Source organism: Contarinia nasturtii, unplaced genomic scaffold (assembly GCF_009176525.2).
Source record: "Contarinia nasturtii isolate CC-2019 unplaced genomic scaffold, AAFC_CNas_1.1 Cnas_scaffold_350, whole genome shotgun sequence".
NCBI classification, from domain to species: Eukaryota; Metazoa; Arthropoda; class Insecta; order Diptera; family Cecidomyiidae; genus Contarinia; species Contarinia nasturtii.
In genome coordinates this window covers 534,095-562,089 of record NW_022197705.1, presented here as the reverse complement: position 1 = coordinate 562,089, position 27,995 = coordinate 534,095, and the positions used below count along the sequence as shown (strand labels likewise).

Below are 27,995 nucleotides of genomic sequence, written 5' to 3'. Positions count from 1 at the left end.
ACAGTAATGAACTATTGACAGTTGGTTGGCAATGTTGCTTTTTCCAAAATATAGTCATGCGATGATAAACCAAAGAAAAAGTTCACGCATAACATTCAATTGCGGTATGCCGGACGTGCATGTGTATGTGATGATAATGAGCAGAGTTCTCATTCAAAACATCATATATGGATCAGTTGGTAAGCCAGCCATTGGGCTATAGATTAAGAAAAAACATCGAAGTTTGAAAATCAGTCCACTCGTCACCAAAGTAAAGCTATTTGAAAGAAAAATATGTTCTACGGTTTCTCCAAATTTGTTTTGGCAATATATTCGCAATAAATATCGACCTCAATCAATAAAAAATGCAATATTTATGGATTTTAAAGTTTTTATTACATCGAACTTGGTGACATTATGAATTATGGTTTAAGTTATCTGGGATTTATTCATGTCAATAAATAATGGTTACTATTTTCCCATATAGCATTATTTCAATCTCAATTTCATACGAGAATGGTGCAATAATAACAAAAATATTGTTCATATTGATTCAAAAATATTTGTTTAATCATATACTATATGACACATAGTTACATTTATTTTGATTTAGTTCTATTGTTTAGAGGCATTTTTTATATTTATTTACATTAACATAAGATTGTTTTCAATCAACAATTTCACTGTCATGAAAATCATTGTCACTGATTTTCCTCGCCTGCGCAAATACTTTTCTAGATTGTAAAACACATATAAAGTGCATAAATTCTTGTTTATTGAGACCATAAAACAATATACATCAAATTCTATCTAAATAGAAAAAATTGTTTCCCATTTTGTTTTGTATATATATTCAAAGAAAAATAATACTTTTGCAATTTTTAACAGTGGCTTAATAAGATTCCTTTCCACTCAGAATAGATTTTCTATGAAGATTTCAAATAAAAATTTAAAAAATTGAAGCAGACTTCTTTCGCTGTGATTTACTGAACAGCTGGTTCGGTTAATGAAAGCCATTGCGCGGTAGCTGTCGCCGATTTTGATCTAAGTAGGTCATCGAAGATAGCACGATTTGGTTGTGGCAAACTTTTATCATTTCCAACTAAAGCACGTCCAATTATCTCATTGGAGCCTGGAAAAATGGAATTTATGTCAAAATAATTTGAAAATTTACAACAAAAAGTAAACGTTCTAATAGAAGTAAAAACTAAATACCCAATAAACTGTCATGAGCGACAAGAATTTCAATGGTGCACGTTTTAAGAGTATCCTTGGAAATATCGAAGGTGAGTGCTTCATTGAATACAGGACATGTTGTATTGCGATAGACTCCTGATTTTCGTTTTTTAATCTTTTTACCATTTTGAATGAGCGACAATTTAACATACGGATCTGACGAATTGCGTGACATGTCAACGACCTTTAAATTTCGTGCCTTTATCAAAACGACGGTCAATCTTTCGGCCGAATTCAGATATGACATGGATAACATAACATCGCCGAGTTCAACTTTAGCATCTTGTTCGGAACATGAGCCCAAAAATTGCCAAATATCAATTTTATGCGTCAAATCCAATTTGGCCAAATCGATTTGAGTGCCGCCAATGCAAAAATGCCGTGAATACGAATCGAAATCGTACAACAAAATCTCAATAATACGTCGACCAATCACTGCGGGACGCTCTTCAAATACAAAATCCTCATCGAAAACTGGACAGAGAAAAACAATACAGTTCATGAATAAATAGTAGCTAACCAACCGAAATAAGATTGAAAATGGACAACATTTGATTTTGAGACAGACACATACTTGGGTTCAATGTTCTTTTATGTATTTTTGTTTGCCAAAAATTGGTTTTATCAGGTAGCAATCGGATTTTTGCGTATGGATCGGCCGTACCACTGAAATCCCTTGGCTGTAAATCGTTAGCCTGACAAGTATGATAAATAATCAGATAAACGTTGGGTGAATGTGCAAATGAATTTTACCTCAATAAGACGAACTGTTAGAATGCCAGCATTTGGATCATAATTGATTGTCAAATTGATAACACCACGCGTGTCCTCCGGTATGGATGGATTCCGCTTGATTTTCGCCTATAAACCACACATTAAATAAAAAAAATCATCATTAAATTGATGAATGAGACCGAATGAATTTTAATGCAGTTAAAATGTTATTATCCATTCCATCATATGCAATGCAAAACCACAACCTATCATCATTAAATTATAAACATTTTACAACGGTTAAATCTCCATAATACCTGTTCATAGAGAGACGTATCGATTTTTGTGTGATCCAATTTAGCTTGCATTGATGATACTTTCGGACGCGCCGGACTCATGGCAAGCACAACATGTTTATCGGTACGAGCTATTGGAACCGTATTACCCGATCCAATCGACAATGCCATCGAAGCATGCGAGCCCGTCGGCGATGTTGGTGTGGCTGGCAATGAATCATCTACGTTTAGAAAAAGAAAAGACCACAAAATTGCGATACGCAAATAAAAATCTACCAACAAAAATGTTATCTATTTATGTTCTTTTCGAACGGACCTGTTGAAGTGGTTGCCAATGCTTCACTGTGTGTACTCGCATGCCGAGGATTTATTGTTGGAACCCAAAATGTTTCGTTTACCGATACCGGACTCCGATTTGATGAACGCAAACTTGTTGAATCGACTGTATCCACATTGTACGGTATTGCGTTGTTCACTAAAAGCGCCTCTTGACTGAATGAGAAATGGGGAATGAGAAATGAAATGTGACCATTAACATAAATTTCAATTTCAAACGTTTTTCTCTCTCTTTTTATGTACCTTGCTCCAAATTCCTGACTCTCGCATGCGGTCTCCAGCAAATTCTTTTCAAACCAATTCAATTTGTATTTTTTTGAGCAAGTTATATAGAGAAAAACACCTATTACTGTGACAATAAGGAATGATATGGTTGAATAGAGAGCCACTTGTGGCACAGTTATATCGTTCGGATCGAATGTAAAATCCATTATGCAACGTCAATTACTCTGCGGTTGCGCTTATTCAATCAATCCACTCAACGTTTCCTTTTTTCAGTGACAACCTATCAGTGTTGGCGGTTCTGTGAACATAGAATCAAAAACTAAATTGAAATATAATTATGTTAAAAATAAGATAGACAACGGACAAATATGTAACGTTTTTAGGACATTTTAACGTTAAAAAATGTAACGCTTTAACCCATTTTTGTGGCAATTTTCGTGTCAAATGGAAGGTAGAATATAGGCATAATGTGAACCACTTTTTCGGCTTTTTCGTGTTGCGATACACAACAACATCTTCTGTGTGTTTCGATTGTTTCTCTTTTTGTTATTATATTCTAAGAAACTGTAGCGGCAATACAATGTAAACAAATGTAACTAACATAAATTCGTTGAGTTCATAATATCGTATTCATACGATTGATTTTAAGCAAATGAAATTTGAAAAACAAACCGGAAAAAAAAGAGGATGAAAATACAAATCTTACTCTCTTCTCTCTCTGTGTGTTTCGATTGTGCATGAATTAAAAAAAACATTGCGTAGGAATTTCAAGTGACTGTGAAATACATTTATAAATGTACCTTTTTTTAGATTTGTTTGATTTGATTTTAGTTTCAGAAACATTTTTTTATTTTTTTCATTTCATAATTCAAATTCGAATTTCGAATTCGAAACATGTTTGAATATGTACGACATTTGACAGTTGGTAGCTGTGTGTATTGGTGTGTATCATATCGAAGCCGATTTTTCTGATTACATTCAAAATGTGCTTCGTAAACATTGCATCGTATCAATTAATTTCTTTGAACAATGTATGAAATTATAATTCCGGCACCGAACTAAATAGGGATTTTTTCGCATCAAAATATTTCGAAGTTATTGTTAAGAATAAGGTAAGTAATTATGGTTAAGTTGCCATTGTGTTGAAAAAAAAAAAAAAACAAAATTCAGTGATTAATAAATGGAATTCTTGTACATGAGATTCATTTTTTGTTTATCGTCATTTTAGCAACGGTTTGGTGTGTTTGGAACGTAACTGTAGAAGTCACTCGATGTCAAATGGAAAGATTCACAGTCCGTTTTGTGACAGTCTTTGTTTTCATTTCAAAATAAAAAAAAACATTTTCATCGTTTTAATCAGGACACAGCGTTATATAGTATAAGAAGTTATTCATTTGAAGTGTGATATGAGTGTGTTCTCATTTTTTGTTTGTAACAAATTGTGCTTTGCTTGTAAAAGGAATTCTTGAGAATTATGTGTGAGTGTTTATATTAGAGTATGAAACAATTTGTTTGTCGTCATTTTTGGCTAACATTTGTTCCAATGATTTTGTTTGTTCGATGTTAAACGGATAAATTCACTGTTGGTTTTGAGATTGTCTCTGTTGTTATTTCAAAATAAGAAAGCATTCATAAAATTGACGGTGAATATTCCAACAAAATTTTCATCTGCGGAATATTGGAAAACATTTCATCATTTGAATCAGAATACAGAGTGAAATCGTTGAGGTAAGAAGTGATTAATTTGAATTGTGATATAAGTGATTGTCATTTAAATTGTGATCTCATTTTATTCGTAATCTATGCTATTTTTGTTGCATTTTTTTTCTAAATTTGTGTCTATTTTTTATTTTCGAATAATTTAATCAGTTTTTTGAGAATGAACAGAAAAAGACATGGATGACGACGAGCTCGATGATAATCAACCAGAAGAAAGCAAATACGTTGTAATAAAATGTGGACTTCAAACAATCCTGCGACAACAACATGAACGGATTGAAAGAGTTGGAGAAGTTGTGACCAAAATGCTATTCGAGCGCAGTGTTCAAATGACAGAAGTGGCAGCATTGGCATCACTTTCTATTCTTTTTATTTTGAATGAAGCACTTGATAATGACGATCGTGCATTTTTTTTGAAACCACATCCAAGCCTGTTCATTGCCGATTGTTTCAGAGCGGTATTAAACCAACACGTTAACAATATTAATAGTCGATATCGGATATTGCCCGAGTTTCGTTTCATGGTAGAAAGAAACAGTGAAGAACAGTTCCGATGGCCAGATGATGAAAAGTTGGGAAATGGTTTGAGATATTTTTATAAACAATATATCACAAACATTCAAACCAATACCAACACATGGTGTGAAAAACGACTTGAGAATTTTTTTCGAATGCGTTGTTGGTATCGCAATCGATTCAACAATGGCTCAAGATTTGATAACATCGACATCAGAAATGCCAAAGAGTTTTCATATCGATTTAAGAATTTAACAAATGGTAATAATGTGGATCCACAACGCGTTGAAAAATTCAATATTTTAATGAGAGATTTGACTGAAATTGGATGGTCGGGAACAGTGAGTATGAAATTTTTCGCAAAATATCGTTGGTTTGAATCACTGTGGTTGTTCGGTCAAATGCAACGGCAAATAGAAGTGTATCACAGTCATGCCGAACAATGGAATACCATTCATGAAATGTTTCGTAACAATCCGAACTTTCAAGAGCCAACAATCAATCGACCACCAAAAATAAGCAGTTTTGCTCTTATACCATTATGCGACTACCATTTGAAAAACGTGCGATTGGACATTAAGGACTTGTATTATAAAATTGTAAACGAGCTTGATTTGGTGCCTTCTTTTCTCAATACGCAGACCAACCGGATGAATAAGAGAAATTTAAAGTACTACACCCAAACTGATCGATCAGGTCTATGGAATATGTTGTTCGATGTCGGTAAAATAAATAAATTGGGCAAATCGAAACCATTCCATCATCAGATTTTGACCGATAGTGTTTCAATATCCATAATGTACAAGAAACCACAGCGACAACAACGACCACAGCAAACAACCCAAGCGAATCGGGGGCCGGAAAAACTCATTGGCAAGAAATACATCATTGGAATCGATCCGAATGAAAAATCGTGGTTAACTGTAGTGCGTCGCAACATTCAAAAAACACCTGATGAGCCGGCTGTTGAGGTAAGATATTTTGAAATGTAATTTGAAATGGTTTTGAATAGAAACTCATAGTTTTTTGTATCATTTTGCATTTTGAAGGAAAACATTATAATACCAAACCAGCGTTTTCATTGGGAAACTCAGCAGAAAAAACGAGACAAAGAAGCGAAAAAGTTGGCTGGATGGTTTGATATCGAAGAGAAGGAACATCTCAAAACCTACCCATATCGTCCACCATCACCACGTAATTCAACATGGAAATCATACATTGAATATCGCATTAAAATGTTACGAAAAGGAATGGCAGCTTATGCGACGCGTGAATATGCACGACTGGATTTAGACCATCACATTCGCTCGACCAGAGTAAATGATCAAATCGCCGTGCGTGTGACAAACAACAAACCGTCGTTGGTTCAATTTGGTGCTTGGGCGATGAAACCCGATCGACCGTTTGGAATAAAAAAGCGTAAAAGATGTCCGGGATCGCGTAAGTTTCGTGTGAGCATTAAGAAACTTGGACATTCAGAAGTTGAAATGCAAGATGAATGGGGAACATCACAAACATGCGCGAATTGTCAGGAACGTTTTCCAAGGCACACAAAAGATGATCGATTTAAAGTGTGCTACGATTGTAGAGCGAAAAAGATTGATGGCCTGCCAGATTCAGTCGCTGGACTGCCAGATATCATTGTGTCAACGGTCAACAGACGTGTTTTGAGAAGAAAACGTGCAATTATTAAGCGACAAATTATCGATGGCAATCGTGAGGCTGTGAACGAAAAAATTCGGACTGGGCGTTTAATGTCAAAGGTTAAAGTTACCTACAAAAATTGGCCATTAAATGTTGATGATGATGATGTTGTTCCACAAACAGTTACTTGGCACCGAGATATTGTTGCAGCAAAATGCATTATGCTCAAAGGTATGAATCAATTGGAAACAGAATATTCATTATTTAATGTATTTGCTTTAAATTACATAGGACTTTGCCGGATCTTTGATGTACCATTGCCAGTTTCATTGTTAAGACCGCCGGACTACAACAACAATGTCAACTAACAAACATCATCAATTAATCATACATTCAAAAAATTACATAAAATAAAATATTTTAACTATTATAGTTAGCTTAGCTAGACATGAACAGACTATATAAAGTCTTGTGGTCTAGTTGTACAATAGTACAACATTGTACGGAGGGGGAGTGCCCGTAGGTGAGTAAAGTTTTTAATTTAAAAAAAGTATTTTATACCCAGTTCAACTGATATTAATGGTTGTCTTTCCCTTTTTCCATGTTTTCACACCTGAATGTTCCACCATGCCAAACCTATGGAAATGACTGAAACTACACACGAATCTAACCCCGAAAACGACCGTCAATATGTGCTTCATAATGGATGCATTTGCCCTATCAATTGTTTGCTGGGTAGACAACGGAAAAACATGAAAAAAAATGGTTGCAAATATCAAACGAAGTTATTCGTTATTAATTATAATGTAAAAGTATATGGACTGCATAGGAGTTAAAGTGGCATTATTTTTTACATTGCATGACTATGGGTATCAGTTCTAAGATGAATAATTGATATTTCCAAGGAACACCAACGTTGACGTAAATGAGCACGTCAAAAACAACATCAATTCAGCGAATTGAATAAGAATAGTTTCAAACGGAGAACGACAAAATTGAAAACTATAGATTATACATACATTTAGGACCGACGTGATTGAGGGAAGGTGCGTTTATATTGGCACCAAATAAATTCCAAGGAATTTTGCATGGTGACTGGTGCAACTATTGCGCTAACTTCTGAGAACATGAAAACTAAAAATAATACTGGTATCTTGTTTCTGACGTAATAGACGCTGAAAAATTATTTGCGCAACAAAGTACGAAAAATTTGCAAAAAACCACACAACAGAATAACTTCATTTCTTATTCGCCGAATATACGAAGAGAATGAGTGGAATTAACAAAATTGAACAACAGCTATATTATTTTTGATTTTTATAAAAAAAAATTATGTTTGAATCTCTGTGGCGACAATATAAATACGGCCAGTTTGCGCTGTTTATAATCCAGTTTATTGTTTGCTTTGTGCATAGTGAACACATAAAATTAAATAACATTTTATAATAATCAAGACCACGAGACGCTTAGATCAACGCTACAAACGCGCGCCGTAAATTACGTAAAATCGTGTCTTCAAAATGAAATTGATTTCATTAATACTAGTAATAGTGATAAATGTTGCGCTTTACGCTTCGGATGAAATTGATACTTGTGAATTGCCGGAAAATATAGAGATACCCGATTGGAAACCATTTAATATTACAGTGGAAAATCATCAAATAATTCGAGAAAGAAACGAATCGGAGCAAATTCTCATCAATAATGTGGCATATCGGGGCGATGTCGCAATAGATTATCAAATAGGTCTGCGCCAAATGAATTTGTTCATGCGACAGAATTACAATGAAATGTTGGAACATGTCGGCCACAATATTTTTCCGCTAATAGTGGCGACCGATGTGGACCATGACAAGAGGCTATCCGGCACCGGCAGTGAATATATTTTATTTTTACGAAACGGAACGATTCGTCACATGAAACCCACACCCGTGCAATATGAACAGAATAAAAATTTGGCCCACCTCCCGATGTCCATCTTTACGATAATTTCCCCGTATTTCAAAAATCCAAAATCGCCAATGTGGCACGATAAATTGAATAAATTGCGTGCAATTATTTCAAATAATCTAGAAGCGCTTAAACTTTCTTCGACAACTACGGGGCGGCTCCGGACCGATAGTGTTTCTTGCGACGACAATTTAAACGTCGAGGATCATAGAACTATGCTGACGATGGTATTGAATTATATAAACAAGTGCTTTGATTCGAAAAGCGTTGATGTCGACGGCTATAAAAATTTCACCGCATCTTATTTGCCGTTCATTGAGAAGGCCCTGACGTGCGCTTCACAAATTCAAGCAAAAGCCGCCATCGCCGAACTGAGTAAGTGGAAAAACAGTCTTGGCAAAGAAGCCTGGCGCGAAGTTTATGTTATAATACCGGTGGTATGGCCCGTCGCTAGATTGAATCCGAGACAGCTGATATTTGAGAAACTTTTGGACGAAGATAGAATTGCAACTCATATACTGAAAGCTGAAGGGGTGCAATCGGTCGAAGAGGCACGCTCCACTGCCGGAAGAATTATTGCCGACCGAACAATGGCGCATTTCGTCTTTGGCTATCGTAATATCACTCATGTTGACTTTAATTTGGCGCTATCGACTAGACGAGATTTATTGGCAACGAAAACCAATGCATTTTTGGAGAGTATTGGCCCCGTATCTGATTATAAACTTGAGTCCGAGGTCGAATCCAATGAATTACATTATCAAAATGAATACTAATAATGGAGTTGAAGATTTTCTTAATTTACTTTTTTTCTCTTACTGTGAACATTTTTTTTTTTTGAAAAGATTTTGGTTTTTTGTGAGGGTCACCACTCTTTTCCAAGCAACTTAAACTGTAACTAAATAGTCGGCTTATCAAAGTAGACTTTAAAACTTAATAAATAATAAAAAAGAGTCGTGTGTTTTAAGATTTAAATAAAAACCTTATTTTTGAAGTATTTGACAGTGTATTATTTAATAAAAAAAAGTTGACAGAAAATAAGTCAATGTTGGAATCCATATAAAAATCGACTCTCTTTATCGATCACCAAAACACTCAAATAAAATGTGTTGCTGGGAGATTAAATGAATGTCAAATAACCCTCTAACTGCCAACTTCAACAAGTACGATATAGAAATTCAATATTGTAATCCAATACAATTTTGGGTATTTGACTAAACAGGTAAACAAGAGAAATTGTATATATTGAATAACACAACAACCAATGTAGAAAATATCAAATAAAAAACCTCTGTCGAGGTGAGGAACGAGTGACAAAACCAAAATTGAGAACAAAAAAAATGTCTGATATCAATTTTGTGACGAAAATATTTGGTAGATAATGTTTCTGTATTTTTTCAATAAAAACTTAATATGAGGGACTGTTCCTCTGAGGTGGCGGATCGACGAGGAGGAAAATACCAAAGGGGTGTGCTTTCTCTTTCTAATAAACTTTCGGTCTTTCCCCAAAAACCTAACTTTTGAAACCCTATTAATTTTTCCATCTCTATAGCTTTCAATTTTTACTGCGTACAGTATACCAGTGCAGCAGCAGCGACGAAAGTACAGCGCTGGCGATAATCATAATGGATGAATTCATTGAAAAGATACCGAAAACTCCGGAATTCAATCAGAGAAAAAAGTTTCAAAAAATTGAATAACATTGCAAATGACATTAAAAGTTATGCTTTTATTCTTTTCGTTAGCCACAAAATATGACGGAGACAAATTTTATCTCGGTCCGTTTATATTTTTATTTTTAAGAATTTCAAAAGCAAACTTTTCACTACATTTCATAGCTCATCATATAAATTGGAAAATGTGTTCAGCGCACACGTACAATTACTTATTTCATATCCCCGTGAGATGAATATGCTCCAAATCCATTGAAATGCCCTTGAAAAATGCTAGTTTGCTTGATGTTGCTTACCATTTCCAGAAATAATTTTCTGTTCATTGGCTTGGCACCTCTACTTTGAGCTTCAATCATTTGTTTGAAACCATAGTGAAATGGACGGCAATTATTTCTCCACCGTCAGCAATAACTAGCAAAAATAAACAATGTCATTTCCTTAATAAACATATTCCACTTGTTTACAAGCCGAGAGAATAGGAGAATTGCTGTGATATGACAAGTTGAACACTTTCTCATCTACGATTAATATTTACAAAGTTCCACACAATTAGGTACTTCAGGCGGTGTGAGCACACTAGAAATTTCATTATAATTAGCAGCTTATTTCCATTTGTTTGTCTAAAACTTAAATGAGATTTCTTCGTTTAATAAATTGGATTCCTTGGTTCAAATGACTTTGTTATGGTTTCTGCAGCATTTGTTTTACCATCTTAAAGCAATTAAATATACCAAGTTTTTATTAATTTCAAACAATATTTACACGTTTCATTTAATACACGAGAATCTGTTGAGTTTTTAAGATATATGCACAACTATTGCCCCAACAAGCATCACTTTCACAACAATGACGTAGATGACAATGGAATTCGAGGAAAGACAAGGGAGCATTTCACATTATTAAACTTGCCATTCCAATAAACCGGGCATTTCAAATGAAATTTCATTAGATCAAAGTAAACTGTGCTGCGTTGGAATTAGTTGTATGAAAGGAATCCATTTTTGATTGTCATAAAATAAAGATTTTTTTTTTCATAATGCAAAGATGTAGCTTTTATTCAAATAATAATTTTAGTGAACAAAGAGCCTTATTGTCAGTAGATATTCATGAGAATGGCGAGTGGAAAGCCCAAGGAAATCACTGTATTGTTAAATTATGAAAGATAAATTCTATGGAAATCAAAGGTGCGTCCGATTTTTTTTGTCAAAAATCACATTAATAAATTCAGCATGTAAATTTAATATATCTTCAAAAGATCCGGCTGTGCATAATGCGAACATTTTCTTTTATTGAAGCTCTAGAGTAAAACCTTTATTTCGAAAGAGCATCATTTCAAACAATAATTTTGACTAGCAAATAAATCTTCCTTTTGTGGGGAGCTGATAATCAATCAATTTTGCCAAAGGAACCATCATAAAATGATGGTCAATATGCAAAATGGATATCCTTTTTGCGATTTCTTTTTATTTTTGTGTACTTCGCACACTTTGAGTCAATATATCAAATTGCAAATCAAAATAACTTCGAAATGCTTCATCATTGAATCATGGCATTGCCATTAAAAATGCACGACAAACGACTTATTCAACCCAACGCACACAAATGACCAAAGTCGAGATTGATGGGATGGCGTTTAAAATGAATGTTATCGTATTCAATATAAATGAAGTGATTCTTCCCTTTTTTCCTCGTATCCGAGAGTTGCAGGACATAAAAACGTAAAATGTCATCATGTCTGATTGGTGTTTTAATGTCATTGCAGCACGAAGTTTTATTGGATTTAACTATGTTGCTATATCTGATATTAGATCTTGAACAATGTTTCATTTCATTTTTTCTGTGTGCAAGTTCATACAGAGCGAAACGTGTACGGAATGATTGCTAATTTGCTTCGAAAGTGAAAATTGTGCGAGAATTTTCATTTACCATGGTCGGATGGCATTTCATTTAACCGGAATCCGACCAAACATGGTAAGCCATTCAATCAATAAATGAAATTGAACTAGCTGCGAAAAGGGGTAGTACAATGTTGATGTTTTCTCGTCTTCAGCTGAATTTTGATCGCAATAAAATTGCATACGACGAAATGGCAATAATCATAACCAAGGGCAACAATTGCGAGCGCAACAAATAAATATTTATATTTATGTTGAATTGCACTTATTTTACAATATGCGCAATAGTTTTCAATTTTTATTGACACAAGTGCACAGTCAAATGCTTGTTACACGTTCGTACATATCTTTCACTAAGTCTGTATTTATTTTTGCTCTTGCTTCTGGTTCTGTTCGCCATTTTAACTTGAACGCATCGAATCTTTTGGATTCATATCGTTCGCTCTCTCTCTCTCTCTCTCTCTCTCTCTCTCTCTCTCTCTCTCTTTGTCTGTGTGTACCTCTTTTCCAGCGTTTTTCCATCTGTTCGTGTAGAAAATCATTTCAGCAAACAAACAAAGTTTTACATAAGCAAAAAAGCTTAACTGTTGCTATTCTCTCATTATTCAGCATGAAAACTCGTATTTGAAATGGAAAAGTGCTCGATTTTTCACCATCTGAACCATTGAATAAGTGATCCATTGCTTTTAAGCACAATTCGTGTAGATTTTTCACAAATGCGCAATTTATTTCAATTCGCTAGTCTTCAAGTTTTTGCGTAACTTCAGTTTGAAGGCTCGTTGTGTTCGTCGCAAAATCAGCATTTCAGTAGCTCAAAACAGGATTTGCGATTCAAGAGAATTGCACTTTCCGAACGAAAGGTCAACATGTAAACAAGTGGCGAATAATATATTTCTTTTCTTTGTAATTGCTACAATGGCGGCCTTTTTTCTGAACATTTCACATATAGTAAATGGAAAATAAAACATATACGAGCTTTTATATGTATACTGGACGTCAATCTCTCCATGGAGATGAAAAATAAATGAAAATCCTTGCACAAAATGTACAGAAGACGCTCACGATCAGCGACTTTTTTTTATTAGGTTAACCAAAGAGCCAACTTTTCAACTCCAACCAAGTACACATCCGAATCGAATGCGACGAAGCAAGATTAATGATTCACATCAAGGATTTAGTATATGAAGAGATAAAACTCTGACAAATAAAATTCAAACAAAATGGTGATGGACAATTTAATTTGTGTTTATCAAATCAACAGCTAATTGGCTAAGTTTAGTCCATTCAACAATGTTCGACAATCGGTACAATCGAAAATCGGTACAATCCAGAAGTTTGTTTTTATTTTTTGGTCACTCAAGAAGCCAACACTCGCGTCTATCCTCATTTTATTGCATTACTCTGTTGCGTTGATGAAACTGAAAATGGGAATTTCATCATCACCATAATACTATATAGAGTCATAAGAGCTTGTTATTAAAGTGAAAAACACTGCACGGGGAATAAAGATGATGTGTGTTTGGTGTATGGTTGAATAGATTCATGATCTATACGACACTCAGACAGCCGTGTGCAGAACAAAGGAACATAATTTTAATGACGGGGTGACGTACGGTCGTGAATTATTTAGAAGATATGTTAGATAGAAGCATAAAAAATGATGAAGAAAAACGGTTCGCATTTTCCACCGTTCAAGATACAAACGAGCTCATATAAAACACCATCACCGTATGAAAGGAAGAGAAAAAGTCACATCAATATTTCAAGGTTTTTTGTGTTATATGTGCGTTCATTATCAACTGATTCTATTGGATAGCCAGTTATTTGTCATCATGATTATGTGGAGAGAGAGAGAGATGAAAGTCGCTATATACGTAAGATGTCCAACACTCTTTTCTTAACACACATCATACAATTTTTATGTGCAAAATATATTTATCGGAAGATTGGTTTACGGTGTTTCGTTATAGACTCGTGTGATTATCATTGATTGGAAAGAGAAAGAGAGGGAGAGACGAAGTAAATTATAGGGTTGAATGGTAATATCACCCACTCAATTTCACATACTATGTACAAAATTCGCGCAGAAAACAGAAAATAATGATAAAAAAGCCACACTTCCATGAATTTCGCTGATTATTTTATTATGTCTTGAGCATAAAATCATTTTATCACTTTCGTTCCTAATAAGGCAAGCAGTTCAAATATCAAAGCATTCAGTAGCGTTGTTACATTTTATATTACACTTTTTGACTAACGAATGAATACTTAAACATTTTTCATGTTGAATCCCATTTCGTCAGCGACAGTTCAAAGAGACTTTCGCTTATATACATTTACATCGAGTCGGAATTTTGATATCGAAAATTGTTCATATGAGTACAAATAACCGCCCTTCATCAAAAGACGAAAAATCACTCAAACAGTTAAATATAATATATACATTTTTGCTTATGATTTTTGACTGGCAGTACACATATTTAACACTGATTTTTCTTCATCTTTTCATTATTTCTCAATCTCGCTCAATCTATTCGGTCATTTATATCAATTTTAAAACAGGTAGCATATGGATCGAAAAAAAAAACACTGAAACTCGTGCACAAGTTCACGTTCTCTCATTTCGTATTCAAAATATATCTTGAGTTTGGGTCATGGCAAATATACACATACATGAGCAGAGTCCATGGCGCGACACAGACTGCAGGAACCAAATAATTAGTTTTCTACAGTATATTACGAAAATTTATTCCATTCACCGCGCTTTGTTTCATAAAATGCAACTTCCATTTTGCATGATTTGCTAACTGCGTGACCCAAGTTTCAGATATTATGCATATACTATACTAAGTGCAGCCATTTAATCAATAGAAATAATAAAATGGAAAAATGAAGTACAGGTGGAGCAATTTAATGGAAAATTTTCATAATTTAATAATACTTACTAACAAATCAATGTTCAGGTTTTGGTAACAATATTTACTTCATATTAATAAAATTAACAATTTTTTTCTCAAAAATTGAGTTCGACATAATACAATAATTATGTTGGTGCATCCAATTTGTTTCATCAATAAAATTCGCTACCACCACCATCTCCATCGAACGATTCGATTAAAGTTACAAATTTATGTTGGAACACTGAAATGAAAACACCATTGTTTACGTATTCCATGCTTGTTCAGCTGAAATCCCATCAATAAATTTCTAAGAGCGAGGTAATTCAAATGAAAACACTGTTGCTTTGCACAGTATGTTTATTTGGAATAGTGTAGCAGATACATCTTCAGCAGGTGTTAAAAGGTTTGTTTCAAAATTGGTACAGGAACCAGTGAAAGGAACGAAACCACTGAGTTTCATCTACACGATCCTGAATCGCCACAATGTGTTAAAATTCAACTAATTACCGCACTGAAAGCACGTCCTTGTTCATTTTATTTTTTAAAACACCTTGGGGTGTTCGAAATTGAACATGGATACCAAATGCATTGACAGTATATTTTTATTCAAACTTCGACAATAATGTCGACAATTGTTGGCATTGTTTAATCCAGTTGTCCTAATTACTTGGTTTCAGCGCTGAAACATGTATTTGAAAAAGTGAGAAGTGAGGAAAATCGTGTATGTGACGTAATTTGATAAGATAAGAGCGCCATTTGCCATTCAAACTACGGACAATACAACGGAATATATATGAGTTTCGTGAATGAATTTTCATTAAAACTTCGATTTGTTGGTAGAATTGATAATGGCCGGCGTCCGTTTCATTACAATCATTGATATGATTGCTGCCAACAACAAGTGGTATCTCATTCAATATCAAGATCGAGATAGCTAGCTTGGAGATAGAGAGAGAGAGAGAGAGAGAAAACCTTCAAACATTTATCATTATTGATAATAATTCAAAGAATATGTTTGGTTCTCCGAACAATAAAGATAATAAATTCCAATGAAAATCGATATGAATAAAAATGATTTCATTGAAAAACCAAGACAAACATCCAATCGACGATTTGCGAAAACGTTCCAAGGAAAATGTCATTTCGCACAACAAAGATTTAGTCAAATCGAGGTGTAAACTGTTCAGCACGGTCGGTTCAAATAAAAGGATCTATCAAAGCTGCTTTCGAATAAATTTTTAGCCTCGGAGTAAATTAGATGAGCTCAACGAGGAATTTGTCTTGAATACATTCCGCTCAAGTTGATGAAACGCGTGAATAGAGATGGAATGCGTACGACCGAAATTTGTTCATACATGCGTCATAATAAAATCTTCTCATTCAAATTGAATTCACCTGTCTTACAGTAGCGTGATGTTCGCAGTTGTCATGCATGAATTTCTGTGGAGTTTTCGCGATATAAAGACAATGTACGACAGCATCCAATGATGCCAATGTAAAATGAAATTGCAGAGGAGCCATGTGCTTTCATTCGAAATTTGAGTGGTTGGTGCCACGTGCTCTTAGGAGCAACGTTCTTTGCAGCGTGCTCAAACGCTTAGGTCACGCTCCTCATATACATTGAGATGTCTCATGTGCTGAACAAAAAAAAAACTCGCGCTCCTTCAGCATCATTCTCACGCAATTTGTTGAACATCGTAAACAAAATACAAATTATTTTGCAACAATAACAAAAACACATTGTCAGAAAATGCCTCCAACCATAAAATAATCAACATGAATTTATGTACGGTTATGGTTAGATACCCAAGATGAAAATCGATAAACCGTTATCTTATCAAGTTGAATCCGATGAATTTGAAATCTTGTTTCGACCCCGAAAAGTGGGCACGTAGTTATATGTTGTCATAGGTAGCTGCTGTGCCAATCTCTATTTGTTGATTCACAAAATCAAATATTAATTTCAATTTTCGTATTTGTTACACACACCCTCTAATATATTTCCATTCTTGGTCAATTTCTCAAGTGTGTTTCAGAAGCAATGGCATAAAGTGTGATAAGGATTGGTCTTATTAAATTATTAAACAATGTTGTTGTGAATGTATTAAGTCCACTGAACGTGTCAAATGTTCGAAACGGATATTATAGCCTGTATCGAAAGCACCAATCCGTTCGGCGAGTTGATTTAAACTTTGTCATATTGTGTCATCAACATCATGAATAAATTAATTCGATGATGAAATCGATTATTGTGCTTAGTTCAGATTAATGTGAACAAGAAAATCCAATTAAAATTTAATTGCTTTGCATTTGTTCGGATAGTTTTGTAATCACTAAAAACACTGTCAACTCGCGTTGCAGGTTTGTCTGTATGAAAATTTAAGTTACATTTGAATTCAAAATTGAATTCTGTCACTTTCTATAGAAACCAATACAAAAATGTATTCTATAAGCGAACCGAAGCTATTTTTATAATATTTTTATATGTGCTTGTTACTTGGCTTTATCAAGAATTTCAGGGAGAATTCACTTTGATGATGGAACATAAAAATAGATTAATCTAATTTGTTTCTCCCTGATCGGACGTAGAAAAAAATGATGTTGTCCCAAATTTCGAGCAATTTGTACGGGACGTGTATCTTTTATAGCAAAAAAGGTACAAAAAGAAGAATTAAGCTTCAGAATTACATTAATAGACAGTTAGCAACGCAATTTCGAAACAAATGTTCGACCATACAATACATAATGTAATGATGATACACTTTTGAAATAACGTGATTCGTGACGGCGAGGAGTGAGTTCCGAAAAGTTTATATGTTTGAAAGCTTTGAATTATTGCGCAATCAACGTCAACAAAAGTCTTCTAATTGAATTACTACTATTGGACCCTCGCTCTCTAAGAATAAAGTCGAAAAAGTTTTTTATTTTAGCTAAAAGCTTGACGCCTGCAAACGGTACAAGGTTCTAAAGTCAACAGTTCAAAGAATTTCAATGTCATAGAGAATTTTTTTGAATATCCTATCATGCTTAACATTGAATTATATTTTATGAACCTAACACAATGTGCTGTATGTTATGGTAGTATCAAAATCCGAGCTTAAAAATGTCGTTTTTGAATAATACCCAAAGCATAATGTTGACAATATATATAGTACCAGCCTGATACCAACTCTTTATAAAAGGGAGTGTAATATTTGTTAAACAATATTTGATGTAAAATCTTTTTTTTCAAATATCGCATGCACTCAAGCTATGGTACTTCGATTTTCTATTTAAACTTGTTGCGCTGTCGATTAATGTGAACTAGAAAAAAAAACAATAGCATATTTAATGATTCAGCATTTTGGCGCTGGAAGTTCGTGATGATGATGAAAATGGACTGAAAATCAGAAAAATAAAAATGGAGTGAAATGAAAGAAAATGATTTTCACAAAACCCCACCTGCATGCACTGTATTTTGAACAAAGGGTCGTAATAAGGTCGATTTAATCAAATGGAGAGCTGCGCAGAACGTTCGTTTTTATAAAAGCCTATGAGAAGAATCTTCTCAGCAGATGGATATGTTATACCTAGGGGATATTTGCGATGAAAATTCATTTGAATCATGAATGTTTTTTCTTGTTTATCTGCCAGATCTACGCTATAAAAAATTGTTAACGTTAATGAAGATTTGCACTTTCATTGGTAGCCAGCCCCAATTTGTACGCATATGTATTCAACATGAAATATTCACTAGCATACGCAACTATGTACAAAATTCGCATGAATTGCATGTACTTGTACCCCTAGTGTTACAAATGCGGTTTTCCAACTAAAAAAGAGTGAATAATGTTGAATTTTTCGAAGTGCGAAGTTTACCGTATAAATGGTGTGAAAACCAAAGAATCATCTCGTGGCCTTTGTACAGATATGCTTTAAACATTGAATTTGGTTTTTATATCTCGATCTTTGGGGTTGCTTCTTGTATATACGTTTCATTATCCCTCGTCCATTCAGTGAAATGGTCGTCGCAATATTTTTCCCTCTAATAAAGCGAAATGAAAGAACAAAGAAACCACGAAAAAAACGAGTGCAATGAGAGAAAAGAAATTATAAAAGAGGATATTTATTTTTCAAGAAGAGATGAAAGTAAAGAGAAAAACATGCTCAATGTCAAGGATGCCATCAATTAAATTAAATTATTTTCTTCTTCATCTGGTTCGTTAAATAATTGCTTTGCTAAAATACCAAATTGATTGAATTCGAGTGAAAATGAAATTTCAAACGAAATGTTCCATTTGATAGTTAACAGTTGAAACTAGAATGAAAACCAAAAAATAAACCACAATATTGTCTGTTCTCCCATCATATTTCTCTTAATAGAATGTTGTCATAACATTATAAGAGATGACCACATAGTGTGGTCAACGTATTATTACGAATATTATGCAAATTAATGTTATTGAACGTAATACGACATATTTATGGAAAATTCATAAAATCATTTTTGTTCACTGGCCACGCGTATCATTCGAATTCAAAATTCGGGAGCTTTAAAAGTATCACGTTCATTGATTCAGAAAATCTACTTTGAAAGCTTGACATGTTCTCGAGAAATATTACATCAAAAATGTATCGAAAAGGATCGAAATATAAAAAAAGCAATCAATAGAAGGGAGAGAATATATTGTTTGCATGCAAGATTTCTTTCTTATACATACACCGCTGAGCGTGTAAAACGGGTCAAAAACAATTGCAACGTTATTTCAGTCTCAACAGGACACATTTGAGTAAAATGTAGACAAATCCCAAAATCGTTTTCATTTTTCATTTCATTTTTGCTCTAGTACTTGTTTCAATTGTTCCTCGCATAATTTTACTGAAAGCAATACTGATGAAAAATATTTTTAAAGCTATGACATTCTTCAATTTGTTTACCACCGATATAGTTTATGACATAATAGGCGTTTCCACACACAAATGGACCGAGAGGATAAAAGTCCATTGAAACATAGTTTAAAATTCTCATAAAATCGTCAAAAATCCAATGAAAAAAGCGATTTGACGAATGAAATAAGGCGTAACATATAAAAAAAATCCTTTAGCACATGTCATTAATACAACAAATCTTAGAACCTCATTTATTCAAAGCACCTCGCCCTTTTTTCCATTCAAAATTATTGTACGAATCATCGCTATAATAAACACCAACACAATGAGTGACAAATAATGTTCATAGAAGACGAATAGCTCTTCTAATGTTATGTATTTTACACCATTGTTGATAAGTGCTCCGGATCATTTCAGCAGTTTAGATCGTCGCAATGTTTTAACTCTGAACCAAGGACACTGTTTACAATATAACTTACTCGTTGGTTATTATCATCGTTTTTCCATGGAAAAATAAATTCTCTGTACACAACATAGTACAGGCCACTTTTCCATTTGAGTTTATGTTTTTTTTTATTTAGCTAGACGCTAAAAAAAGAAAATTGATTTTGATGGTTTTTTTCTCTTTAAAAAGTATCCCATCATTTGCATAGCCTCTGCGCCATTAAGCCTTTTGTTGTTATTGTCATGCGAAATGGAAGCAAAATACTGTTCTTTCAACATCAAATATACAACGCAATTTCTATTTTTGTTAATTAATTTTTCTTCAGTACATTTTTTTTTCATTGTCGAAACAACAAAATGTATATTGTTGATTGTAATTTGATGTGATTGCCACTTATAACATTTAATTTTGAAAATTGCTCATGATGATAATTTTTCTCAACGGCATTGGAAAATCTTTTCTAATGGCAACGCATCACACAAGCCATTAACTTTAAATACGATATGACTACAGTTTGTTCGTTTTACGGTGATTGCTTGTCCCGTTTAATTTAACATGGTACAAATCACCTGTGCTGATTCTTGTGCGCCATTTGCCGTCACACATTGAGCTTTCTTTAGACAGACAGTCCTGCATTGTATGCTTCTGAGAAGTGCCAGCGAAAAAGAGAATAAATGGTTTAAATATAAGAAGGATTTGGCGTGAAAATCTCAGGAGAAGCATAGCAAACAACATGATTCAAGCTCACTTTAACCTTTGTCTCGGTTTATCTGGGTTTTATTGCAAATTATTATTATTCGTACGCAAACATGCGGATTTTCCATCGACAACTGTGCAAACAGTTTTCTATTACATCAGAACAAGCAGACAAATACGAAAATGAAATGAGAGGTTTTTATTGTGAGCCATAAAATCATTCAAAAATTTCATGTTCTGTTTAAGACTGGATCACACCTTTAAATACAGACATAAAATTGCGTTATTGGTCTCATGCAATTTTGGCGTTCGTTGTGGTTTTTTTTCTTAATTTTTGCCGAAATGTCTGTGGAGATAATAAAATTGTTCGTTACCCGCTCAGATTAAAGGCATACGGCCTAATGAATAACGTAACTCAAAATTTTGCAGCCAAACCCATTCATTCAACCATATGTTTGGATATTAAATTCGGGGGCCATCAACTTTGTTCAGAACACATCTAAATCTATCAAAAATTCTCTTTAATCGTAAACGAAGAAAAAAACTTCCTTCCTCTTTGTCATTCTATGCTATTCAAACAGACCACGTCCCAATCTTGGGAAAATTGCGCATTGTATCGGACGTCGACAAACACAATGGTAAATTAAGTTTTATCACAGAAATATGAATATTTCATGAGCGCAAGCTACTGAATTTAATTCAAATATAGGATACCACTATCATACTAGCAAGCAAAAATCGTTTTATACTATCTAAAAAAATGTTGAAACGAAATGAGCTTGTTCAAGTTCAAATGATAAAATTCAAATGTGGAATTACCTGATTCAAAGATTCGGCCTTTTCTCAATTTAAACCCATTAAATGATTTTATCGGCACTCAATTTGTATCATTATGCTTGAAAATCGAGAAAATGAAGTAAACTTAACATCGAAACACTTGAAATTAATTGAAACTCGTTTTGAATTTCCAAGCATATGGTAAGAAAATCCCAAACCAAAAGTTTCCAATACGATTTTCACTCCGAAAAAGTAAAAAAAAAATACACCAAAGTGGTAAAACACAATCAAGTTAAAATTATTTGAAAACTTTGATGCTTTGTTAATTGAACGACAAGTTTTGAGTACTTAATTAAAATGCGTGCTATGTGCTTTGGAACTGAAACGAATGAAAACAACAGGTTCCTCAATCAAGCGAATGATGAATGTTGGCAAATATTTTCGATAACTAAACTTGAACATAAAGGCTACTTGACAGAACGGTCCTATCTGATGGAATGGCAAACATCAACTAGTGAAAAGCAAAGTGTTCGTTATTGTAAACTGTTTATGGGAGGAAAACGGCGCTCAACATACAAGTCACGCGTGTGTATATGCTGACGACAAGCAGTCGATAGATGTGAGTCTGTGTACATTTGTGTTCGTGTTGAGCATTCCATTATTCTTTAACATACACGAGAAAATGGAAAAAATGAATATACGACTACGACCAGCCGCCACCTAATTCTATTGAGGGAAATTCATATTGTAAACAAGTAAAATGTGCGAACACAGAAGAAACAACCATTAAAGGGAAAAGAGTTTGTTTTTGGTTTTTGCTGTGGTCGTTTGTTTCGTTCAGTTCTATTGCTTTGTTCTATCTTCCATTTCAAGTAGCTGTTTGTTATTGTGTTTGTAAAATGGTATGTAAATCAACAGGCGAATGAAAAACATTTTGCTGCTATCGAATATACTAGCTATGTGCACAGTTCATGCACTGCAGTCCAGCGGGACAAATGAATACATTTATCATAGAAAACACAACATCAAATATATATATGATTATTTATGTATAGCGAGGAAACTCCTTTGTTTTGCGCAACATTCAATACGCATATACTTTCATCGTACTAATTCGCAAGCTCCAGGGGTGTAGTCTATTCACTACATACACTTGTGGCTTACTTTATTCTCTCACAGGAGTATTCAACAATCTGTATGGTAACTTGGTACCACTGTTTTGAATATGATTTAAAAATTCACTGGAACAACACGAATTATACTAAAGATTCTTGCAGATATAAAAAAGTTAACATCAATACAAAATTCAGTATTTTACAGTGTATTCAATGTTTTCAATGGAGTTTCTATCACTTTTCACGAGATGGCGCTGTTGAAAGTTCCAACGAAAAGCTGTTGGGTTCTATCATTTGTATCACATTCAAACATTTAAAAAAAATATAATCAAACAACGCATTTTCGGTTACAACATATTGCTAAATGTTGTACATAGACTTTAGAAAAAAGAAGCCGTGATCTTTCTTATCTTTATTTGGCACGTTTTTTTTTAATTTGGCACGAGTTTTGTTTTGATGATAAGACACTTTCTATCAAGTCAAATTGGCAAATCAGTATAATTAGTATTGATTACAGGAAGTGAATATTCGAAGATGTTTCAGAACTCTTGCCGAATCAAAATCGGCTGATGAAATGCCTTTGAAGTGAATGATCAGTGAACGTTTTTTTTATCTATAGAAAGCTTTTGTTTTAGTTATCAACGGTTTTTATGTTGTACAATAACAAAAACTCTTTCGTTTTTGAAGGCGTGATTTGTTTTGTGCCAATTTTTTGTATTTTGAACTTGAAGTAATACGTACATTGAATTGCGTACATTTCTTTCGCGTCATATTTTTCTAATATATAAAAAATGGCTGCGAACATAACTGAAATTTAAAAGAAAAACAGAACATGATAAAGAGCATAAAAAAGGGAAAAAATTGACCTCACACATTTGTATGAAATAAATAAAATTGACTTTCATTGAACTTTTCTTGTTTTAGAATTTGATATCGAATCGAGCTATTTAGATTTACACTGCTTTTTACTGAACATCAATCAAGCAGTCCGAATGACTGTTACATTTATCTTATTTTTATTTTTAGAGAGTAAAACAGACCGAAACATAAATAAAATCATTCAATAAATCATTCTGGTCCTTATCACAATTCAAATTCTTATTCTTCTTTTTTTATTATAAAAAACTGCGTCGTTGCCTTTATTTATTTATTATTTGTTTGATAATGAAAACTGGGTGAAATTCTATATGAAGGTCGCATAATCATTAGAATTGCACGATATTTGTAGCATGTTATTATTCTCAAGACAAATCGTCTTTTACTGATGCAATAACAACGATGTTTTCAATAGCACAAACAGTATAGTCACGTTTCCGTTATCAGTGTTATAAAAACCCAAATGGGTTTATTGATAGAAAGTTTATACAAGTGTGTGAAAAAATTCATCATAGAAATTGATAATATTTTGAATATTTGAATTAAAGCAAAAATAAATGCAATTGTTTCTATTTTTCAAATGATTCGAGTCACTGACGTCAATTTGACTTTTGGGGGTAATTTAATACGTACTGAACACGGTAATCTTGTTTGTTCTAACTTCTGGTTTACCGCAATGTTATGTAATTGAACTGCAAATTTGGCGGAATGGTCTTGAAATAATATCTTCGTTTGTATTTGTCTCAATAAAAATGAGCATATTACTCAAATATCTAGTAAATAATATGTTATGTTGTATTGATCTGTTAATACTGTAAAATTTCTATACATTACATAGCAACACCGTTCGATGTCAATGATTTTTCACATTTAATACTCATATGGCTTCGTATCAGATGATTTAAAGGTATTCAATTTTAGCATAATGGAATTAATCTGGAGCGCCAAGTTGTTTTTTCAAATGTACTTTGGCCACCGAATAAAAATCCATATGTTCTACGAGCAAACAGGGTTTGCAACTTATGCAAAACATTAAGGGCAATGTGCGTTAAAAGTGAATAATTTGATCAACAACAATGCGCAAACCCTGTACAACTGCTATCAACAATTATAAACGTGATTTGTTCTTGTTTCCATATGAAATCTTGCGACGGCTTTTTATGCTATTTTTTCTACTTTCAATTTGATGGTTTTTGTTTTTGCTTTCGTCTCATATGTTTTAGACGAGTGGCGATCATGATTAACAAACACCGCGTCATAAAAGTGTCATTGTAGACGTGGACAGATGATATTTAAATGAAACACCAGCGATAATTTATATTAGTGTGACTTGAATTGTGCTTTCAACAAGATCGCATCGATTGAGCGTTGTTGAATTTTCGACTCGAAATTAGAATTGATATTGAAATAAAACTGGAACAGAAAATTAAGTAAAGTTCACGAAAAACGATCTATTTTAAACGAAAATACACAAAAGTGTACGCTGATAAGTGTTGATAAAATTTCAAATTTGCAAGAAAAATAAACATTATTCTAATTAATTGAAGCGACGAACTTTGAATACAAAAAAAAATAACTAAACGAAATGGCACCGACAGCTAACTTCGAATATCGATCAAATCCGTGCATAATTTGCCGAGAGGATTGTGTGTGCATAGCTAAAAGTGTACATAATAACATTGAAACGAAAACCAATATCAATGAGATTGAAATTATCGCAAAAGGTCAACAGGTTCTAACAACTGTATTGAGAACGTTACGATGGAGTAAATCAAAAACATTAATAACTAATGATGAGACAGTTTTGATACAAGAAAAATGCCGACCGACTATCTCGCTACGGGAAGTGTCCGAACACGATTCATACGATGATTGTTGGATTATTTTATACGATCGTGTTTATGATGTGACCAAATTTTTAAATGGGGTAATTATAAAAGATTGAAGATTGATTCGAATCAAATTAATTAAAAGGAATGAAATTTTCAGCATCCAGGCGGAAGCGAGGTGATCATCGAATATGCTGGCCGTGATGCGAGTGTTGCTTTCCGTGGCCATTCAGAGTTTGCCTTACGCTCTCTCAAACAGTATGAAATCGGGGAATTGCCAGAGAAAGAGAGAATATATCGAAGACCTGGTCTTCTAAGATGTAATGATTTACCCGAATGAAATTTAAATTTTCATATCAGTCATTATTCAATAACGGCTCCTTTTTGAGCAGCTATTCTTTGAGTATTTTTTTTATTACTTAATTTATTTAAACACAAAATGGAATTTATATTGTAATATGTGTGCAGTGGTTGTTACTTTGGTGATAAATCACTTTGTCTATTAAAATAAAACAAACAATCATTCATATGGTACATTGGTCGAACTTTTTTATTTGTTTATACATATAATCGATTGGTACTGCACTGCGGTTATTGACTCATTAAAATAACCTCGAATTCCTAACCGAAACCTGTTGACAAAATTCTGTTGTTGAACATTCACATGCCTCTCGATTTTATTGATTGTCATTCATTATTTTTGTTGCTAATAAACAAGTTGCTACCGTATTGAACAAATGTTACAGACCACCCGGATGAGATTTAGCCTGTACTGTAAAAACTTGTCTATTGGTCGATAGTTATTTTTGAATATCGTTTATAGAAACATTTTAAAATGAGTCACACATTATGAAAAATTGCATCATTAAATAAGCAAATATTCTCTACATCAAGTTCAAATGGCTATCGATATTCAAACATGTTTATATTATTTTTTATGATTTGCATGAGTTAATTCACGTCATGCATAGAAAAATATCACTTACATGAAAAGGTCACCATAAAAACTAAAGTCGTACGATCAGGGGAAAACAATTCTTTTTGAAATGAAGAACAATTTTTCCCAAATTGATATGTTGTAAAAATAATATCAATCTGTATTTTTTTTTTCTTTCACGTTCAAATATTTTTATTCATTTTTCTTTGCTCATTTCTTACCTTTCCTTACATCAAGAAATATATCGGTAAATTTGCGAAACTAAAAAATATAATCAAGTAATGAGATTGTTATTGCGATGGAAAATCTCATAACCAATAGAAAATACCGTATATCACCCAAATTCAGTTATCGTTATAACATATTAACTGATTGCTTTCGGCCAAGATTGAAATTGTTGTAAAATGTACAACAAATGTTTGTCTTTTAATGGATTTATTTGTCATTTTTACCACCCAGAAACACACTGCATCTCTTATCTGTATACCTGAAATAATAAAAAATGTGCATCATCGGTGATCATCGATCAATCGCCCGGGGAATATATTACATTACCATTTAGAGTTTTTGTAAAGAGTTCGATATATATGTTGAGAGAATGCAATGTAATACATGAATTTGAATATATTCAGGAAAACATTACTTTTATTCAAAAAAAAAATGTTGTTAATCCTATGACTCAGTTTTTTGTGAAGCCAAAGGAGTGCTGGTAATTCCAAATAGAAGTAATCAATTGCTTGTTTTAAAACGAGGAAAACTCAACAGCAATAATAATAATGTATGGGCATTAACTCGATCACAAAACGTAAACAAACGAAATCAAAAACTCATTAATCGCAAAAATTGATAAACCAACTCAGGCATCACAGGCGCCAATCTCAAAAATCGTTAATACATTGCACATGGCACAACAGTTACAAATGTTGTACTAATTTATCAATTGAATATTATGCTTTCTTTTTTTTTTCATTGCGGCAAAATTGCCGTATTCTATTTTATTTGGTGTATGCGCAAATTTATAAATTAAATCTCGTTTGCCGATTAGAATGCAAAACGAGGTGAAGGCAACGTAATCGGTTAGAAGAGTCGGGTGCGCGCGCAAACACTCGCATTCAATATGTTGAATGCACGATGATAAATCGAATTGTCTGTGCCAGAGTTTTTGACGACTCAGTTTGTGTAAGCGATCTTGATTAGACAACGTGTTTGTTCGTCCTAAATCATTTTGAAATTGAGTTCGAGATCTCGGTTGTGGTGTAAAATAGATATTGGTGTCTTTTAGTTTCATTTCCATCAAATGCTCGCAAATTAATTGAATTGTACAGCGTGATCTGTGCGCGCGCGCTCAGATCTCAGCGATCATAATGT

At 33.5% G+C, this 27,995-nt stretch overlaps 3 protein-coding genes across 6 annotated transcripts; 2 read left to right on the top strand and 1 right to left on the bottom strand.

Moving 5' to 3' along the window:
- Positions 1 to 423: 423 nt before the first annotated feature.
- Positions 424 to 22,368, bottom strand: LOC116337973 (synaptotagmin-5). Of its 3 annotated transcripts, XM_031762981.1 has the most exons (9): positions 22,219 to 22,368; positions 21,913 to 21,988; positions 2,805 to 3,084; positions 2,542 to 2,717; positions 2,247 to 2,446; positions 1,969 to 2,076; positions 1,790 to 1,910; positions 1,195 to 1,689; positions 424 to 1,111 (listed from the first exon to the last, which is right to left on the bottom strand). In XM_031762981.1, exons 3-9 carry the CDS (start codon positions 2,990 to 2,992, stop codon positions 963 to 965), a joined length of 1,437 nt encoding a protein of 478 aa, XP_031618841.1. In that variant the 5' UTR covers positions 2,993 to 3,084; positions 21,913 to 21,988; positions 22,219 to 22,368; the 3' UTR covers positions 424 to 962. The 3 variants fall into 3 exon arrangements, with proteins under 3 accessions (XP_031618841.1, XP_031618840.1, XP_031618842.1); XM_031762980.1 differs by lacking the exon at positions 22,219 to 22,368 and having other exon boundaries at positions 21,913 to 22,204; XM_031762982.1 differs by lacking the exons at positions 21,913 to 21,988; positions 22,219 to 22,368 and having other exon boundaries at positions 2,805 to 3,105.
- LOC116337972 lies at positions 4,648 to 7,397 on the top strand. Of its 2 annotated transcripts, XM_031762979.1 has the most exons (3): positions 4,648 to 5,992; positions 6,071 to 6,896; positions 6,957 to 7,397. In XM_031762979.1, exons 1-3 carry the CDS (start codon positions 4,682 to 4,684, stop codon positions 7,031 to 7,033), a joined length of 2,214 nt encoding a protein of 737 aa, XP_031618839.1. In that variant the 5' UTR covers positions 4,648 to 4,681; the 3' UTR covers positions 7,034 to 7,397. The 2 variants fall into 2 exon arrangements, with proteins under 2 accessions (XP_031618839.1, XP_031618838.1); XM_031762978.1 differs by having other exon boundaries at positions 6,071 to 7,397.
- A 2,827-nt stretch (positions 22,369 to 25,195) lies between the features above and the next one.
- On the top strand, positions 25,196 to 26,224 carry LOC116338125 (cytochrome b5-like). The gene is made up of 2 exons (XM_031763199.1): positions 25,196 to 25,788; positions 25,851 to 26,224. Exons 1-2 carry the CDS (start codon positions 25,447 to 25,449, stop codon positions 26,028 to 26,030), a joined length of 522 nt encoding a protein of 173 aa, XP_031619059.1. The 5' UTR covers positions 25,196 to 25,446; the 3' UTR covers positions 26,031 to 26,224.
- The last annotated feature ends 1,771 nt before the right edge of the window (positions 26,225 to 27,995 follow it).